This window comes from Paramisgurnus dabryanus, chromosome 2 (assembly GCF_030506205.2).
Source record: "Paramisgurnus dabryanus chromosome 2, PD_genome_1.1, whole genome shotgun sequence".
Lineage (NCBI taxonomy): Eukaryota > Metazoa > Chordata > Actinopteri > Cypriniformes > Cobitidae > Paramisgurnus > Paramisgurnus dabryanus.
This window is the reverse complement of record NC_133338.1, coordinates 44,023,463-44,043,483: the sequence shown is the minus strand read 5'-3', so window position 1 is coordinate 44,043,483 and position 20,021 is coordinate 44,023,463. Positions and strand designations below refer to the sequence as shown.

At 36.7% G+C, this 20,021-nt stretch overlaps 2 protein-coding genes across 4 annotated transcripts in view; one reads left to right on the top strand and one right to left on the bottom strand.

Annotated features, from left to right (window-relative positions):
* Positions 1–428, bottom strand: part of lrch4 (leucine-rich repeats and calponin homology (CH) domain containing 4) — a 41,536-nt gene extending 41,108 nt beyond the window's left edge. Inside the window, exon 1 of one of the 2 annotated variants that reach the window (XM_065289023.2) lies at positions 39–428. In XM_065289023.2, the coding sequence (XP_065145095.1) occupies positions 39–210 (172 nt within the window). In that variant the 5' untranslated portion in view covers positions 211–428. The remainder of the gene's footprint in view (positions 1–38) is intronic. The other variant, XM_065289024.2, reaches the window with a different exon arrangement.
* The window catches only part of acox3 (acyl-CoA oxidase 3, pristanoyl), a 30,050-nt gene that overhangs the window by 1,708 nt on the left and 8,321 nt on the right, over positions 1–20,021 (top strand). The window contains exons 2-14 of one of the 2 annotated variants that reach the window (XM_065289025.2): positions 2,806–2,939; positions 4,798–4,967; positions 5,157–5,390; positions 5,544–5,618; positions 7,538–7,627; positions 10,625–10,768; positions 10,846–10,934; positions 11,120–11,216; positions 11,675–11,857; positions 12,003–12,125; positions 12,207–12,327; positions 16,613–16,735; positions 16,958–17,071. In XM_065289025.2, the coding sequence (XP_065145097.1) occupies positions 4,848–4,967; positions 5,157–5,390; positions 5,544–5,618; positions 7,538–7,627; positions 10,625–10,768; positions 10,846–10,934; positions 11,120–11,216; positions 11,675–11,857; positions 12,003–12,125; positions 12,207–12,327; positions 16,613–16,735; positions 16,958–17,071 (1,513 nt within the window). In that variant the 5' untranslated portion in view covers positions 2,806–2,939; positions 4,798–4,847. Of the gene's footprint in view, positions 1–2,805; positions 2,940–4,797; positions 4,968–5,156; positions 5,391–5,543; positions 5,619–7,537; positions 7,628–10,624; positions 10,769–10,845; positions 10,935–11,119; positions 11,217–11,674; positions 11,858–12,002; positions 12,126–12,206; positions 12,328–16,612; positions 16,736–16,957; positions 17,072–20,021 lie in introns of those variants that run through there. The other variant, XM_073812894.1, reaches the window with a different exon arrangement.

Genomic DNA, 20,021 nt, shown 5'->3' with positions numbered 1-20,021 from the left:
TACACTCCCTTCCCCCGCTTGCTTTTTAGCCCACTTACCTGCGTGTGTAATGTCGGACAAATCATAGTTTTTGGAGGTGCGTGGAAACTCCTTGAGTTTACGGTTGGAAAGGATGAGCGCTCCGCTGGACGCAGCCTCCTCCAGCGCCTTCTCCACGCTCCTGCTGGCCGCTACGGTCGCCGGCAGCTGGGCTCCATCCCCAGCAGCCATCAAACACTTAATGTGACCAAAATCTTACTTTTTACAACGACGATCGCCCCTAGTAAAAGTTCATCTCGCTTTAATAACGTTCGCGCCGTTGTTTAAGTAAGTTTTTGTAGTCCGAAAGTGATGTTAAATCCCTTGATTGAGTAAAGTCTCGCTGAACGCAGCGGCGCGGCGAGTTGACAGTCACGGGAGCGAGCGGAGGGGGCGGAGCCTGCGGATTGAGCAAGTCTTGATTGACGGGGCGGACACACCCTAAACCTACTGGCTGGGGATGTGTACATAAAGCGCATTTCGTATCGGAAGGGGGAAATGATGAAGTTTTTGGTTATACAAATGCAGAAGCTTGTCAAGGTAGTGTTTTTCGCACATGTTTTGTACATACCGACGCACAAGGAAGTAAATGAAAAGATGTACAATGTAAAATAGCATTCATGTACATCACAACAACGCACTTCCCTGTTTCGAGATGCATTTACATTACACGTGCTCTTATCGTGAGAAAGAGCAGGAAATGAAGGACATAAATATTACATTAACCATTATAGATACCACTTACTTTGCTCTGTGTGTTAGAGAGAGGCCAACCCCTTTTGTCTCATATCATATTGCATGATCATCAACGTACCATAGAAACATTTCTGTTAGAATTAATTTAAATCAAAACTTTTTAAATGAAGTTGTTACTGGACATTTAGTGTGAAATACAAAAATGAATGAGTATCATTAGGTCTTTGAAGGGCATGCACAAAGCATTCATAAAGTTATTGCTTACTCATGCATGCTCAATCTATCAGTTTTTGTTTAGTGTTTGTCAGTTCTGTGTTTTAGGCCTGACAGGGGCAAAAAATGGGTCACCAGATTAACCACATTGTCATTGGTCTCCATAGACAAAACAGAGGGGAAGAGGGGGATTGAGTGAGCCCAGAGGAAGAGAAGACATGAAAGGTCATGAGAATGTGTGGGGGTAATGATAGATTTCAGAATTTAGGGTCTGTGCTGAAAAACGAGTTGCGTATGTATTTAAAAATAAGAATGATGTATTAGGAATATAAATAGTGACTTCTTTGATATGTGGTATTTTTTCTCAGTGTTCTCAGTGTCCTAGCTTTTGCAGCCTCCATTCTTTAATGACCATCTATACAATATGTGCACTTTTGTCATAGTTTGTTGAGAAAAGGGCTCCTAAAAGCAAAAACATAGGATGTTTGCGATGGTAGCCTATGAGAATGATTTCATACTTCTAATCTCATTACCTCATCAGTAAAGCATGTAGTTAGTTTTTATTGTGAATGTTATTATGCATGAATATACTTTTTTAATGAATGCATGGACCAAGTGTATGAATATGATTCATTGTTTTATCTACATTACTCTCTCTATCTGTGTGCAAAGGTTGCAGCTTTGTTCAGTAGGTCAATGGCCTTCCAATATGACGGCAGAACTCACAAGATAACAAAGTGGATCAAATAAACTTTTAAAAATAACATTTTGTAGTGCTTCGTAACAGCGCCCCCTGCTGCACAATTTATATTAAAGTAGAACAAAGTACAAATTTATGTCAAGTACAGTAGAACACTTTTTGCCTCTGCCACAGTGACCCAAGTAGGGCTTGCAAACAATACTTAATTTAAGAATACCTCATTAAGATTAATATAAACCTTAGTATTTTTTTTATTTTTACAACTATTAGTTATTTATTGTAATTATAATTTTTTTATTCAAAAATACTATTATTTTATTATTAATATATTACTGTATATTACTTGCATATCAAAATCGACAAGATATCCTATCATAGATTAGTTTATGGAACTATAGACGGAGTAGTATCTGCCTGCAAAATGTGAGTCTCAGGACCGCATTTCTAGGACCGCTTTTCTAGGTTTTTAGTGACAACGACACCTACTGAATTAGAGGACCAATGATCGCATGTTTTTGTGGAAGATTGACAACATTGTCAAATGTAAATCAACTATTTATTAGTTTACATAAAAACAATTGTAAAAAAAATAAATAATTTAAAAGTATACGTAGCCGAAGTGATCGTGAGTTGCTAAACAGTCTTGAATGTACTATATAGCAATTAGCTTCTAATGCTGTGAAACGAATTGTTAGCATATTAACGTAGTTTAACGAAACTAGCACGACTGGCAAGCCTGTTGACTTGACTATGTTATGATTAATCATAGCCAGTACAATAGATGGTAGCACTTTCTTTGTAAAAGCTTGTTAATTACTTGTTAATTTACATCGTTTTAATTTTATTTTAAGTTAGTTAAATTAATGAACATTAATTTATATAATTATTTTGTATTGTATATAATGGGTCTGTGTTCAATTTTAGAAATGAAATTTAAAATTTGAGTTAAACTAAATGTTCCTTATTTCACTTCTCTCTCCACCTTATTTTATATCATGATTTTTTTGTTTATTTTACTTAATGTGTTATGTTATGCTTGCTAGTTAGTCACAATAATTACTCAACATTCAGATCTTAACAAACAGGTTTAATTTCAAGAAATAAAGTAGTATCTAGGTGTAATACCTTTCTAAAACTTTAAAATCTTTAAAATACTACCTTGGTTGCACATATTTCAGGGTCCTTTGAGGTGGGCGTACATTTCGTGCACTGCGCCTTTAAGAAGCAGCGCTTCTCTGATTGGTTCTCCTATGTTCATGCTCTCTTCCTCCTCTCTGAAGTTACGGCAGTGCTGTCCTGATCTTTAGACAAGGTAAGACAAACATGTTTTATTGATTTTTTTCAAGATTAATACTTTTCGTATTAGTCGTTACTATTGCACCATATTTCTCGTTTCTACTGGTGAAATGACATTGACGATATAACTAGAACAATAGCATTACATGCTAACCGGAGATTCTGCTAAAAATGTATTTAATGTAACGTTATTGTCGGTTTCTGTTTAACGTTACTTCAATAAATTTTTAAGCTCAAAACATATATTTGTAATTTTTACATCGTATGTCGTTTAAATGATTTAAAGGTGTGCATGTTGCATTTGTACAGCTTTACGATTGAGAAACGGACGTGTTTTACCTGACATTGGACTTTGTATTGAGTTGGTTGGCAGCTGAATTGTCAGAATGTTATCTGATAACTGAAGTATTGTCACATGTCACAGTTTGACACTGAATTAAACATTTTTAATTATGCATTATTGATGCTTGGGCCTGATAAGGATTTTAAAGTCCTTGCTGAAGTCTATGAGGTCATTCCATGTCAAATTAACCAAAGCCCACATGAAGAAATAGAATACTTTAGTATTTTCTATAGTAAACTATACTAAAGTTTAGCATACTGTCGTATATTATCATGATTACTACACTAAATTACACATTTTTTACCTTATCTAAAAAGATGGCAGTAGATGACATCATCATTTTATTTTTACAAAGAGATTGGTAGGTCTGCTAAGAAAAATCAGCTGACATTAAAAGTAAAGTCTGCTTTTAACACTGGTTATTCTTTAGATATTGCTTTTTAAAATAAGTAGCATACAGTATTAACTGTAAGCAGGTTGATCTTGCTATTCAACATTTCTGTAAGTACTGAGTAAGTACTGAATAAAAAGTTTGGTTAACTTCACCCTGAATGACCCTGTGTCAAATATATAGGGGTGTCACGATTCTCCAAATCCTCGATTCGATTACATTTTCGATTCTAAGGTCACGATTCGATCCGATTCTCGATTTTTACATATTTTTTTGAAGACAAAAATGATATGCCATTATTTATTATTATTATTATAGTTTAACATTAACATGCACATTGCACAACTCGCATGAGAGTATGTGGGCTTCACTTAACGCGAGAGCTTGTAGAGAGAGGATTCCTTCTTGCACGCACATGGACTTAATGCACATGGACTTAATGCGCGTGTCTTGGACTCATAACATCTGAAATAAATCCAGCATCATAAGCAGCTGCGCTTCTCTCTGTCTCACGTGCACGCGTTCGCGCTCTCGCATCTGTCCGAAGTCTAAACATAAACTAAAGTAGTAATCCTTATGTATTTGTTCAGTTTTATACGTTTGATGCGAGCTGAGGCAAACTATCCCTTTTGTTTCAAATATAATCCGCTGCATCTTTGTGCCTCTCTCACTTTCGCGCGCGTGGCAGCATCGACGATCCCATTTTTTAATTCGAAGTTCGAAGCTGTGACTTAATTTCGATCGATTTCGATTTAAAATCGAAATCGTGACACCCTTAATATAGTACACTGAGAAATAGTTTAGTTCAAGTTGTGATGTGTCGGCAATAATCATTAAAATGCTGCATAATAATTTACATTATCATTAAAAAAACAAAGGCTTTTCCCTGTTTAAATTTGTGAACAATAAACAAAGTCAGGTGTCTTATTAAAAGTCAGCATCTAAGACTCTGTTTCTCATCTACAGAATTCATTTATATTGAAATTCAAAGTTAATCATTTCAATTATGGCCAAATATTAGTAATACTGGCCTGGTCCTCCATTTGTGGTGAATGAAGCCTTGCTAATGGGGTTGTAGAGGTACAATAATTAAGTTGGACAAAGTTATCTAATTGTGAAAAATCCTTTTTGTTGTTTAAGTGGCTTAGGTACAGAACATAAGTTTGTCTGGCGCCAAATACATTGAGAAAATGGCAGAGGACATCCCAGACCTTCCCAGTGGTCCATTGGACATCTATAGGAAGAAAGCATCATTCAACTGGAAGGACATGATGCGTTTTCTAGATGGCGAAGAAATCATTGCATTCAAGGTAAGATGTGTTTTTTGACATGGACAGACAGATTTACATATATCCATTTGGTAGACGTTTTATACAAAGTGACTTACATTTTATACAGTATGTGTTTTCATTGAGAATTCAACCCACAACCTTAGCAATCCTAATGCAGTTGTCTGAGCTACAGTACACTTTTGATTTGCTCTTTCTCTCTCTGATCAGCAACACGTGTTCCAGACTCTGGAAAATGACCCACTGTTTGCCCGGCAGCCGGGTGAGGATATTCCTCTGGAGCAGATGAGAGAGATCACTTTTCGTCGCTGTAAACAGTTATTTAAATACAAGTTTCTGACACAAGATGAAATCGTGCAGAACCCCTTCAAGTTGACAACATTGAATGACTGCCTGGGAATGTACGACTGGTCTTTAGGAGCAAAGTTTAACCTTAACAAAGGGGTAACTAAGCTCACTTCAATACATTGCAGTTTACCATCAATACAGTAGGTCATGACCTGTAAAAATAGAAATTCTAATTTAGTGCCTTTTAAGACTGTTTTTGTTGATCATTTGATCTATTTTTAACCTGTTTTTTAATGTTTACCTTGTTAGCTGTATGGAGCCACGGTGGCAAACACGGGATCTCGGAGGCACAAGAAATTTGTGCAGGACATTGAGAATATGATGGTAAAAGTTCCTTTCCTTTTTATACATTCATGAACAAATATTCAAAAATCAGGTTCTGAAATATTCATTGTTGGGGGTACATCGATGGATTTCAAGTTCAGTTTGCACAATAAATGTGCACTATATTTTTGACCCATATAAAATTTATAAAGATGCAGCGGGTAAAATAAGTATTGAACACGTTACCTTTTTTTAGTAAATACATTTTTAAAGGTGCTATTATTGACATGGAATTTTCACCAGAAATTGATAACAACTCATGCAATCCACACATGCAAAGAAATCAACATAGATGTCCATAAATTATGTGTAATCATGTAAAATGACAGAGGCAAAAAAAATTGGACCCCTGAAGAAAACGAGGTGCAGAAAGACATATATATACATAAATGTATATAAATAAATAAATAAATAAATGGAATAAAAATAAACAAGCTTAATTTTAATAAATATAATAGTTATTTTTTGTCTTTGTGTCATTAAACTTATATTATTGATCTTGAAAAAGATCATAGAAGAATAAGAATCATTATTATTTTGAAGCAGAATAAACTATTAGTTAATTCATTTATATGAATCATAAATCTATATTTAAAATTATTAAAAAACTTTTTAATCTGCTGCCAACTGATAGTAGGCTAATGCAGTGATTCTCAAACTTTTTCAGCGTGCGGCAACCCTTGTGTACAGTGCATTCTTTCGCGGCCCACCGAAAGAAAATTTATGACAAAAACAGTTCTAAAATGTAATATTTTAATTGAACAAAAAATATTAAATTATACCCAGTATGTTGTTTTGCATGAAATATAAAATGTCAACACGCTATGAATAAAAAGCAGCACATTTTTTATGTTTAATTATAAGGGCTTTAGCACATGTTACTTTAAATTAGTATTTGTTAGCGGTCCAAGAGTTCTTTGTCTGGAGTGCTTGGCTTATTTTTTTCTCCATTTCTCAGTATTTACTGTCAGAGATTTTGTAAGATTTTGTCAGCAGGTTTCAGTAAATTGCTGCCGTTTAACAGTGCTCTAAAAACGGATGTGTTAAAAACACCACATTCTGTGTTAGTTTAAACAGTTGTCCCTAAATGTGTTTTCTTTAACTACCACATCTCTATGTTGTTATTGAAACAACACATTTTGTGTTATTTTTAAGACCTGAAATATACGTGCGGTGGTAACAGGTGAAAAAAAACATCATCACCCACCGACATAAAAGTGGTCTACCACCAGTGACAAGCAACCTAACTGTCATGTTAGCCACACAAGGAAGACGAGGAGTACGATATAAATAGGTTTAATGGTATTTCAACAGGTTATACATGGGAACATAGTACTATACAAAATGATACAAAGACTAGATCTGATGAAGTAAAAGGGGAAACACAGGGCTTAAATACACATTGATAATGACAAGTAACAGGTGGCAACAATAATTAAACAAATGTGGGCAGGTGAAGATGAAACAATAATATAATAAGTAGCTAAAGTCCAGACTGTGACACTAACACGACACTTTGATTTATTGAACACTTATTTTGATTTTTGAGTGGAAGAATGGGTCAAAATTACACCCGAGCAATACATGCAAGTAGTTTCTCCATACAAGAGTTTTGAAGCTTTCATTACCAACAAAGGCTTTTGTACATGGTATTAAATACATTTCAGTAAGCGTGTTCAATATTTTTCCCCTTGTCATTTTACATTATTAAACATAACTTAAATTATAGACTTCTATGGTGTGATTTCTTTGAATGTGTGGATTGTTACCAACATCTGCAAATTCTGTGTCAATAGCACCTTTAAAAAATATGTTTACTGAGAAAAAGATGACGTGTTCAATACTAATATTTACCTGCTGACATTAGTTATAGCAAAACACATAAGGCACCATGTTAATATAGGTTCTGTCTGTTTTAGGCATTTGGCTGCTTTGCATTAACAGAGCTGAGCCATGGTAGCAACACACGAGCAATGAGGACAACAGCTACATATGATCCCAGCACTCAGGTACGTCTTTGTTACTCCTTACACTTTATAGCCAATGAACACACACTATTAACTGTACTCTTGACAAATGCAATGATCTGCCCAGTTCCATTGACTATTACCTAGAGATATTAGAGAAATTTCAAAATGTAAAGGTGGTTTCCAGGACAGGGTTTAGATGAATCCAGGACTAGACCATAGTCATATAAGGACATTTAAGTAGTTTTTACAAACAAACCTTACAAACTATACTGTGCCTTTTTAGACAAAACAATGGTACTGATGTGTTAAAATATGTCAGTGCAAGGTGTTTTCAAATTGCTCAAAAATGCATTTTATGGCGCTTTTCCATTGCATGGTACCCCACCGTTTGGGCCGGGTCAGCTTACTTTTGGGGGCTTTTCCACTGGGTGCAGTACGTAGTACCTGTTACTTTTTTTTTAGTACCACCTCAGTTGCGGTTCCAAGCGACCCGAGCTGATATCAAAACGTGATGCAAAAACACCGTAGATCACTGATTGGTCTGAGAGAATCGTCACTACCAGCGTCATCGCTATAATGTAAAATATTAGCTTTACCTTCGTGCTAGCTTGCGCTGTCTCGAGCAAACATGTTGTCATCTGTGCTCTGCTATAAGTTCCCAAACTCCCTTTTAGCAATAAAAACATCCACAAGTGGAAGTCAGGAACACCATGGCAGTTTTTTCCAGGCTTGCAGTTTGTGGCGGCACATTCGTGACGCGCACGTCCACATATATGGTAAAATTGCAACTTACATGAGGCTCAGCGGAGCGCTTTGACTGATGCCACGTACAGAAACTGTCATGTGACACAGAGGTAGAGATAAACGCGATGTGCAAACATCTATTTGTGGTGGTCAATTTTAATTTTGTGACGGACTGAGAAATTAATGAATGGGGATGTGAAGCATTTCAACAACGCCCTCACTTGTATGATGTCACAGCAGTAGGCAGCGCAAATATAACGACACGCCTATAATCCCTTCCACTCCGAAGTGTTACTAAACTCGATGGAAAAGCTAACCAAGCCAAAGTGAGGTGAGCTGACTTGACCTGACCCAATCTAAACCGTGGGGTACTATGCAATGGAAAAGCGCCATTAGTCTGGGACTAGGATAAGCCTTGTCCGGGAAACCGCCCGTACTCTCTTACAGCTGCAAACTATAACTTTGCAACCCTTTAATTTTTGCATTTAGGGGCAGTCGTAGTCTAGCAAGGCACCTTAAAGCAACACTATGTAGTTTCCATGTAAAATTGACTTACGGCTCCCCCATGTGGTTGAAAAGTGCAACAGTGCCTGGTATCAGACACTCTTTTGCAGGCAGGGGGAGGGGCGGGGCTGAGTGCTCTACCCTCCACCTCGACTTTCAGAGTGTGCTTGTAGCAGCTAGGAGGCTGCTCAGGTTGCAGCAGCAGTAGAATTTGTCCAGTTAAGAGTTGTTCTATCACTGAAATAATTTTAGAGACATTATTTAAAGGTTGAAAAACTACATAGTGTTGCTTTAACCCTAATTGCTCCATGGGCGCTGTAGGGATAGCTGCCCATTTCTCTGTGTGTGTGTGTGTGTGTGTGTGTGTGTGTGTGTGTGTGTGTGTGTGTGTGTGTGTGTGTGTGTGTGTGTGTGTGTGTGTGTGTGTTCACTTCTCAGTGGGATGGGTTAAATCTAGAGATCACATTTTGAGTATGCGTTGCATACTTGACAAGCAGTTAACTTTCACTTTACTTTCATCCTATAGTAGCCGAGGCTAGTGGTGTAACGGATCGCAGTTGATCCGTGATCCGTTCGGATCACGACCCACGGTTCGGCTCGCATGTGATTCTCGGATTAATACGCAAATTTAAATAGGGAAAGTTTATCATTTGTAAGGGTTTCAAAGGTTTGCAAATGTTAACATTCAAGTGATTTTAAACCGTTTAACTGCAAAAAGGCGCTAAAGTGAGCAGTTTACTTTACGCACAAACGCACGTGCGGTTGCGTCCGGTGACTCCGGTCCAGCTCGAGTCAGACGTAATCATCCTTCAAACACCAGAACTCTTGATGTGTAAACTTCAGAGAGTTGCGCTACTCTCTCTCATACTGTAGTCCATTAAAATACATTTGGCTAACAGAGCAATAAAAACAATGTAACGTTGTTATGTGGGAGACTGTTTATGCTGCGCCGTTTGTAATTTGCCCCTTTGTCTGTGTGTGTGCACGCGTTTGAGGGGACTCAGTAGTGCACACACAGAGAGATATGCAGTCTGTGCATATTTTGTCTTAAAGAGACAGTAAGCTCAATTGACCTCCTTAAGTCTGTCTCATTAATGTTAATCAAACAACCTTAGACAAAGAGAAAATCACTTCTGAAGCTTTAAAAAAATAATAATTAATTTATAATATAATAATATAACTTATACAATAAATGAAGTGTTATTATTCAATTTATTTCTGTACCTAATGATTTTAGACCTTACATAATGTGCAACTTTGTTCTTTTTTATAAATGTTTGTAATTTCTTGATTTGTTATTAGATTTTTCCCATACTTTTTTTGCTGATCCGAAAAATGATCCGATCCGTGCCTCAAAAACCGTAATTTGATCCGAACCGTGAGTTTTGTGATCCGTTGCACCCCTAGCCGAGGCCTTTTCTTTCAGTTTATGGATGTGACATAATCACAATAAGTTATATAATGTCAAATTTCTTCCGAAATCTGACCCTGATCAAGCAAACTATAAATCATTATTATATGCTTACCGTTGCGAATATGTGATGTCTATATTTAAAAGATGCCTTAAGGGATATTTTGCTGAAAAATCCATATTTACTCACCTACATGTTGTTGCAAACCTGTATGACTTTTGTTCTTCCTAAAGTACAAAGATGTTGGGCAGAATGTTTTAGGATTTGCTTTTTGTAAAACAAAAACAAAAAATCATTAGTAAAATTGTCACTTTTTCTAAAGTTGCCATTCATTACAACCTAATCTGTCTTCTCAAACGGTTTATCCAAACTCTAGGAATTTGTGATAAACACTCCAGACTTTGAAGCAGCAAAGTTCTGGGTGGGAAATTTGGGGAAATCGGCCACTCACGCGGTCCTGTTTGCCCAGCTGTACACACCGGATGGAAATTGTCATGGCCTGCATTCTTTTGTGGTCCAAGTATGTGTGAAAATACAATTTCCTTATTATTGTTATCTGTGAAAGCAACTGTGTTTTAATGTAACCTAATTTTATAGGTCAGGGATCCAAAGACCTTGCTTCCGATGCCAGGTGTGATGGTTGGAGACATTGGAAAAAAACTGGGTCATAATGGTTTGGACAATGGGTAAGTTTTCTGTGGTACTGTGGACCAAAAACACACATCTAAAATAACAGTGTGTGGCCAGTAGATGGTGGTATACGTAAAGGAAATGTATTAAATGACAAAATTGAGTCTTCAGAATTTAAGTCAAAGATGATCATGTACCAGTGAAATATGTAATATGTGATATCTGTGTGTTCCCATTTCAGTTTTGCTATGTTTCATAATGTGAGGATTCCACGGGAAAACTTACTAAACAGAACAGGAGATGTTTCGCCGGATGGGCGCTACATTTCCCCTTTTCAGGTAAGAACTATTTTGTTAATAAATTAAATAAAACAAATGTTTAATTCGCAGTGCATGTTCAGCATTAATATTACCTTAAAAATCTCAAAGAGAAACTGACCTGTTGTGGTCTGTTTCTGTCAAGTATAATTTTTTTCTTAAGGGAAAGTACCATTAAAGCAGCAGCTGTTAACTCCGCAGCTGTGCTATGCAAGATGTACAAGAAGGAATTCACTTGCCGTCATGTGAAACGAACAGGAAGTTTTTGAGTACAGGCCATCAGCCTCTTTTAATGACATAAAGGGGTGTTCTTAAAACAAACAGAGCAGATTTAACCTCTTTAGTGACGTGTGATATAATTTTAACTTTATTTATGAATAATCAGCAATCATTTCCCCATATTTTTGGTGGTTCTTGTCATTCATGCTGCTATCATCAGGTTTCTTTTTATCTTATGTCCTATCAACACACCTTCACAGGACCCCAATAAGCGGTTTGGGGCATCTTTAGGGGCTCTGTCAGCAGGCAGGGTGGGCATTACCCGGATGGCACTGGTCAATTTAAAGCTGGCTATGACTGTTGCTGTCCGTTTCTCTGCCACACGCAGACAGTTTGGGCCCAGAGAGGATGAAGAGATTCCAGTGCTGGAATATCAGCTACAGGTTTAAGATTTATTTTCATTTTGCATTGTGTAGACTCTAGTGGAAATGAACTGAAACTCAATATTTGCCTACTTAAAGTTGCCTTAAGCTGAGATAAGGTAAGCTGCTTTGTTTTTGACCAGTCTTGCTTATGTGTTTGTTACAGCAATGGCGACTGATTCCATACCTGGCAGCAATGTACGCGCTGGAGATTTTCACAAAATCCTTCATCATGAACTATGTGGAATTTCAGCTTGGTCTTATGATGAAGGACAAAAGTGACAGACAGGTATGTACAGTACATTAAACAAAAAAAGTAAATAATCTTCTCATACTATTTAACTGTACATTTTCTTTGATCATTTATCAGGCTGAACTGGGCAGAGAGATTCATGCCATATCATGCGCTAGTAAACCTCTAGGATCGTGGATAGCCCAGCGATCCATTCAGGAATGTCGGGAAGCATGTGGAGGACATGGATTCCTTGCAAGTGAGAAATCTCTAAATCCTCAAAAATAGCTAACCATAATGAAGATAATGGGTTGGTGTCGTGATGATAAAATGCATTCACATAACCACTTAAATGCCTTAAAAGAAATTTGTGTAATTTTAAAAAATCCATTATTTACTCACCTGCATGTTCATTCATGTTATTTTCCACTGAACACAAAAGGAAGATTATTGAAGAATTTTTATTAGGGATGCACCGATACCGATACCACATTTTCTAAAGTACTCGTTAAAAGTCCCCCGATACCACGGTCTGAGAAATGTCTATGTTTGAGCGGCGTGTAAGGGTTTAATGCCTCTTGTGTTGTCCAAAGAGGCAGAGTTTACAACAAAATGGAAAACTAGTCCCTTGTTTTTTTGTTAAATTATATGACTAAAGCTGTTACCTGTAAATTTAAATGATGTTTTTTATTAAGTACTCGGTATCCGTATCGGCAAGTACTGAAATGCAAGTACTCGTATTCCAAAAAAGTGGTATCGGTGCATCCCTAATTTTTATGAAACCTTTTTGTACAGTGACAAACATAATATACTTAATATACATTTTATACATAATGACAAACTATGTTTATTCACATATGATTATGTTTATAACATTTGAACCGTTGTCTTATGTGGAATTTCAGGGTTTTTTTTGCACTTTTTGCTTTCTATTGAGCTTTTGTCATTTTTGGTACTTAATCATTTTGGTACTTTGTCATTTTGGTTATACATGGATACTATACATGTATAAAGAGCTCAGATGCAAAAGCCGCTAAATACCACCTCCGTCAAAAGTAAGATAATTATATTAAACAAATGCTATCGCCATGTTTTATAATTTTATTAAATACTTTAGCTTCAAATCCCCTTATCCCAACCTTGGTTCATTCTAAAATACAACTTTGTTGGCAGAATCCGTTAATGTCAGGTTTGCGTGTGACAGACAGTGAAGAAGACGATGACGATAGTGACGAAGGAGATAAAACAGAACAGATGAGGAATCACAAACATAACTTTAGTGTCTCTAATTACGCACAGAGTAATTTGGGGGTAACACAATCAAGAACTGACAGATTCTGGGAATTGGAGTCCAGGTGACGATGAAAGGGAAATCCAGGAGAACAGATAGGTATTTGAAAGTTAAACCCCACGTCGTTTTTTTTAGCAAAGTCCTCAAAGTGCACTGAAGAAAAATGAGAAACAACCATGGACCACATTAAAACTTGGGTCCCTTGTGAGCACTTGGACCTGAATACAACCTGAATGTGGCAGCCACATGGTTCACAGCATCTTTGTGTGGTTCAGTTTCTTCTTTTCCCTTTGACTTTCATCATATTCAGTGTTTTAGTTGCCTCTTTAGTGATTTTAGGAGTATTTGCATGCTATTGGTTGTGCAGGAAAAGACTGTCAAATTTGTTTAAAACCAGTGAAATGACTAAAGTGACATTTGTGAAATTAGGGCTTCTTAATTACTGACTAATAACCTTTTAATTGCTTTTACAGTAAAAGTACTGAACCTAAACATAAGAGCCTAAACATTAACTAAGACACACTTACAGTAGAAGGTTTTGCATCTGAACTCTTCATACATATTTAACTCTAATATATGTATTACAATGGTGTGAAAAAATGTTGCCCCCTCCAGATTTCTTATGTTATTGCATATTTGTCACACTTTAATGTTTTGGATCAGCAAACAAATTTAAATGAAGTTTTTTATTATTAAGGGAAAACAAAGTCTAAACATCTAAACGCATGGCCCTGTGTGAAAAAGTGTTTGCCCCCCGGTTAAAACATAACTTAACTGTGGTTTATCACACTTGAAATCAATTTCCAAAGCCACACCCAGACCTCATTACTACCACGCCTGTTTGCAATCAAGAAATCATTTGACAAATCATGACAAAGTGAAGTAGACCAAAAGACCCTGAAAAGCTACACATCATGTTGAGATCCAAAGATTGGGGTTAAAGAAAATATTGAACATGTAGGGTGGGTTGCACCAACAAGGATTAGGCCAAAATCTGGTTTAAATCAAAGCTTATTTAATAATTCCGTTGCACCAAAGTTTAAACCTGTTTAAAAATAAACAGGTTTAAATTTAAACTGTCATTTTGATCCAGGTTTAAATCTTACAGTAAATCTAGATTATCTTTAATCCTGTTGCTCCATTACTTTAAACTCTGTTTTAAATCTAAGTGAGGGATTAACTTTAAACTTGCATATGAGGAGGTTTAAATATGTTTTTTTTATAATTAAATGTCTGGCTAAATGATTAGAAACACATATCGCGAGCGTGGTGGCGCTATTCAAAGATGCGTTTATTATAACGTCTCAACAAAGTGAGTTTGGCGGCTCAAAAAGTTACCGAGGCTCATATGTGCTTCTCCTCTGTCACGCGCGCTCCAGTCAGACGAAAGACAGTGAATGAACAGACACACGGTGGCGCTTAATGACAAATGCGTCAACACATCTTGTTCATTATATCACAATATCTGAGCTTTGCGATATTTCCTGTCACAATATTTCCTGATATGTTAATCAATACAATTGTTTTAAAAGATTGTCAAATGTTTTTATTTGAATCAGACCTTTAGATTAGCCTACCGGTGTATGTAGGTGATTTATAATACAAAAATCACATTACATTTGCTTGCATAAACTGTTTATTTCCTTTTTGAATGACAATGTCAACATAGTTGCTGTTTAATCACATAGAATAATTCAACATGGCGGACAAAATAAATCGAAGATGATGGGTTTAATACAGTTTAAAGTTTTAATCTAAGATTTGTTAATCTGTGTTTAAATTTAAGTGGTGCAACACAACTCGAATTAAAATTAAACTGAGATCAACAAACCCTAGATTAGCTCTAAACTCTGCTTAATTTAATCCTTGTTGGTGCAACCCACCCGTAGTATTGTATTGTACATTGAATGAGGTGGAAAGACAGATATTTAAAGATAAGGTTCAGGAGGTAGGACGGGAATGGAATCTGGTAGGGATACTGGGATCCGAAGGAGAGGGAATTAGAATTATTAGGAAGGCACTATTTACCTTTTTAAAAAACTCAGGATTGTGGAGTAGGATCTAAAATGAAATGATATACACACTGCAGTACAGTAGGTGGCGGCATGCACCTAAACGTTGTTTGCAGTCCGCCATTAAATAAGAGAAGAAGAAGAAGAAGAAGAAGAAGAGATCCAAAGATATTCAGAAACAAATGAGAGAGAAAGAAATTGAGATCGATCAGTCTGGAAAATGTTACGAAGCCATTTCTAAAGCTTTGGGACAGCGAACCACAGTGAGAGACATTATCCACAAATAGCAAAAACATGGAACAGTGGAGAACCTAAACAGTAGTGGCCAGTCGACCAAAATTACCCCAAGAGCGCAGCAACAACTCATCCAAGAGGTCACAAAAGACCCCAAAACAACAACCAAAGAACTACAGGCCTCACTTGCCTTAGTTAAGGTCAGTGTTCATGACTCCACCATAAGAAAGAGACTGGGAAAAAATGGCATGGATGGCAAAGTTCCAAGACAAAAACCGCTACTGAGCAAAAAGAACATAAAGGCCCGTCTCCCTTTTGCTGAAAAACATCTTGATGATCCCCAAGACTTTTGGAAAAATACTGTGTGGACTGACAAGACAAAAGTTTAATTTTTGGGAAGGTGTGTGTTCCATTACGTCTGCCGTAAAAGTGAAACAGCATTTCAGAAAAAACATCCCAGTAGTAAAATATAGTGGTGGTCTTTGGCGGTTTTGCTAGACCTGGGAGACTTGCTGTGATTAATGGAACCATGAATTCTGCTGTCTACCAAAAAATCCTGAAGGACAATGTCCTTTGCTAAAGCAAACTTGGGTTCTGCAGCAGGACAATGATCCAAAACACACCAGCAAGTCCACCTCTGAATGGCTGGATGACACTTTTTCACACAGGGCCATGTAGTTTCGGATTTTGTTTTCCCTTAATAATAAAAACCTTCATTTAAAAACTGCATTTTGTGTTCACTTGTGTTATCTTTGACTAATATTTTTGTGATCTGAAACATTAAAGTGTGACAAATATTAAAAAACATAAAAAATCTGGAGGGGGCCAACACTTTTTCAAACCACTGTAGTATATACTATATCTTATTTATACTGTATGTGTTTACACAAACTACCACCATGTGGGTTTGAAATAACATAAAGACAGAAAGTAAATAAAGACAGAATTTTTTCTATTTGGGTTAATATACCTACATTTTGTCCTTTCTTATTCTTATCTGTCTTCAGTGAACCGCTTGGGAGACATGCGCAACGACAACGACCCAAACTGCACGTATGAGGGTGATAACAATGTTCTTCTACAACAGACCAGCAACTACCTGCTCAGCATGCTTCAGCAAATACAACAAGGTCTCTTCTAATCTTATCTAACATTGTACATCCAAGATTGAAGTCAAGATGTCATTTCAGAAGTGAAAGAAAAGATAAAAATAAGATTAAAAGTTATTTGAATGGTCTTTTGTAATTGTTTACAGTGTACGTAGTAGTGTACATGGTAGATTTTGGATCTCAGTTTCTCTCCTGCTTGCTTGATCGCTCTCTCTTCCTTACTTTTTTTTTGCTCTTGTCAAGGTAAAGGAAAGATTGAATCGCCTCTTGAGACCATAAACTTCTTAAAGGACATGAGCAGCATTCTGCAAAGCAAGTTCACAGCTGCCTCAGTGGAAGAGTGCATGAACTCAGCCGGTATGCAACATTACCTCGAGATTCTCCATAGCACCAACACATATGCAGACATATGTGACCAGCCAACCTAACCACATCAGTCATCTAGCATTTACTTTAACTGTTCACATTATGTGCCTTAAATGGAAATTTCCCAGATTTATAGCACAAGCAGTTTACAAAATTGATAAATTGATTTTCCCTACTCTACTTTCCGGACTATAAACCGCACCAGAGAATAAGCCGCATCATTCAAAAATGCGTCATTAAGACAAAATAAAATATATAAGTCACAGTGGACTATACGTCGCGTTTATTTAGAAAATTATTTCACAAAATCCCAGCGAAGAACAGCCATTTAGTCTGGAAAGGCAAGTTATTCAATTAAACAATAGCAGACAGATCAGCAGGCTGAATAGATGTCTATATGTTCAAAGTAATATTATCAGTTATTTAAAAGCTAAACTATAGCATACAGAACTTACCTGGAAGGTTGAATAGGTTAAATTAACCGAACAAGCCAACTAGCGTGACGTTCGCATACTCGTCATTCCACATTACAGATCCCATTAAATTACATAATTACAGAAGCAGCATATGGCGGTCTCTTGCGGTTGTAGACGGTAATAAATGTCAAAATAAATTCATACTGACTTACAAGGCTCACCTGATTGTAAGACGCAGCAACAGTCAAGAAAAAACAGCGGCTTATAGACAGAAAAATACGGTATTATTCATTAAATATGATTTATGCATTTGGCGGTCACATTTATACAAAGCAATTTACAGTGCATTACAAGTTATAAATTTTTTATCAGTATGTGTGTTTCTTGGGTTCAAACCACTGATCTAAATAAATGACTGGATTGCTCATGACGTCACAATTGTGAAGCCACCGCGCCGCCATGTTGGTATACCCAACCATTCTATTAATTCAATGGACGTTATCAAATTGTAATGATAAAACATCACTTTACTAGTCTCTGTTTTTATATCTGAAGTATCCCTGTACATTAAACGCAAACGTCCTTCCCATGTACATAGTTATTTACTGACATTGTACATTTTGCTTTTTAAACTGTTATTATACATTCATCTTTCTTACAGTATCAGATCAGCGGACAGACCGCAGCATATTTAGTATTAATAACAACGTGCTCATTCTGAAATCTGAATAAATAACATGCTTTGTACCGTGCACGCAATAATTTGCTGGTTTATTAATTATGTTATCAAGTTACCTAAACTTATTTAGAGAAATAACGCTGACCGTGTAGCTGAATGTCAAAAAAACTTTATTTATACCCGTGTCATTAACAGAATGCAGCAGACACACTCAATCCATTATCCTGCCCTATTTAAACGTATAAACATTGCAAATAACACCAAAATTAACTATTTTACGTACACATATCTGCAAAATTAACCTTGTGTGACTGATAAGCTGTAAAGCGGGTGAAATTAGATCATGTTTTTGAATGGCAGTCAATGACGCCCTCTGCCGGTTGGGTATACCAAGATGGCCGCTCGAACTCTGCGCTGGCTTTACCTCACGCTGTTACGTTCAGCGTTCTATGCGCAATCCAGTCATTTATATAGATCAGTGGTTCAAACCCATGACCTTTTGTGCTGCTAATGCAGTGCTATACCACTGATCTATACAGTTTATCTGATTATACATACACACCCAAATAAACAAACGGACTCTAATGTTGTGGTACAGTACTGTAGAATGTAAAACTGTATTTATCTAGGCATAGATAGATAATAAGAGTTTTGCACATGGTAATAACAAATCGTGAGCCTCAAACACAATCGTTTCCTCCATATGTAAACCTAGTGCATGCAAAAGACCGCTGGAAAACAAGAAAATCTCAACAGAACACCGACTATATTGTTAAAGTCGCGATTAAAGGCGTTCTAAGCGAATCTGCGAGACGTTAGTTTTTGTTGATGTTTGAATTGTTTTCAAACAGACGGAGCGTAGCTAACTCCTCCCCCTCCCTTCCGTGCTTTCATGAACGCGCCCAGCCCCCACCCCCAAATCCTTCTTGTCGTTTATTGGCTGGAACACTTTGTTATGGTTTCTGTTTGTAGGTTTGGCCACTGTGTTGTTATTGCCGTTTGTGAAGCCTGGGCTGTCTACAGAGATCACGTTTTTTTTTTTTAGCAAGCAGATAGTGAGGAGATGTTTGCTGTATGTATCAAAAAATGTTTTATGGTCTAAAACGCGTCAATTCGCTTAGAGCACCTTTAATTACAACATTGTTACAATGCTAAAAACAAAGGTGTGACTGCTGAGTTAATGCTTTATGCTAGTTAATGCTATATGCTAGGGTAGGGTTTAGGCTAAAGTTTTACTGTTAAGTTTTTCAGGTACATACTGAAAAAAAAAACACAAACTTACCACTCAGAAAACGTCAATTTCCAATCTTCGAATAATTGATTATTCCTCAAAATCTGTATTTTTGTCAAATAGAAGATCAAACATAAGGTCTGTTTACACACACTGAGCTACTCAAAAGAGCTGCTCTGAGAAACAGCCAATCAGAGCAGAGCTCAACATTATTATTCATGACCCTTTCAAATAAGGTAATAATAGACCAGCATTTAATTCTAAGGGTTGTAAAAACTTTTCTGGATAACTTAATTAAGCCACATACCTTTTTTGTAGATATCAAAACCATTTAACATCATATTTCAATGCATTCTTTGGCGCCTTTAATATAAAATTGTACTTTTGGGTATTTTGTGTAATTGAGATGTTTGTGTATAATTTCCCTAATATAATGAGAACCACACCTCCACCTTACACAAAAAGAATGTATGAATCTGTGTTTTTGTGTGGTTTACTGTAAAAAGCACACTCCTTTCGGCTCCAGTGGGAGAGTTTTACATCCTAACGCGAGCTGCACATCTGCTAAACATCTGCTTGCTTTATTGACATCATTCATGACTCAACTCACCATTG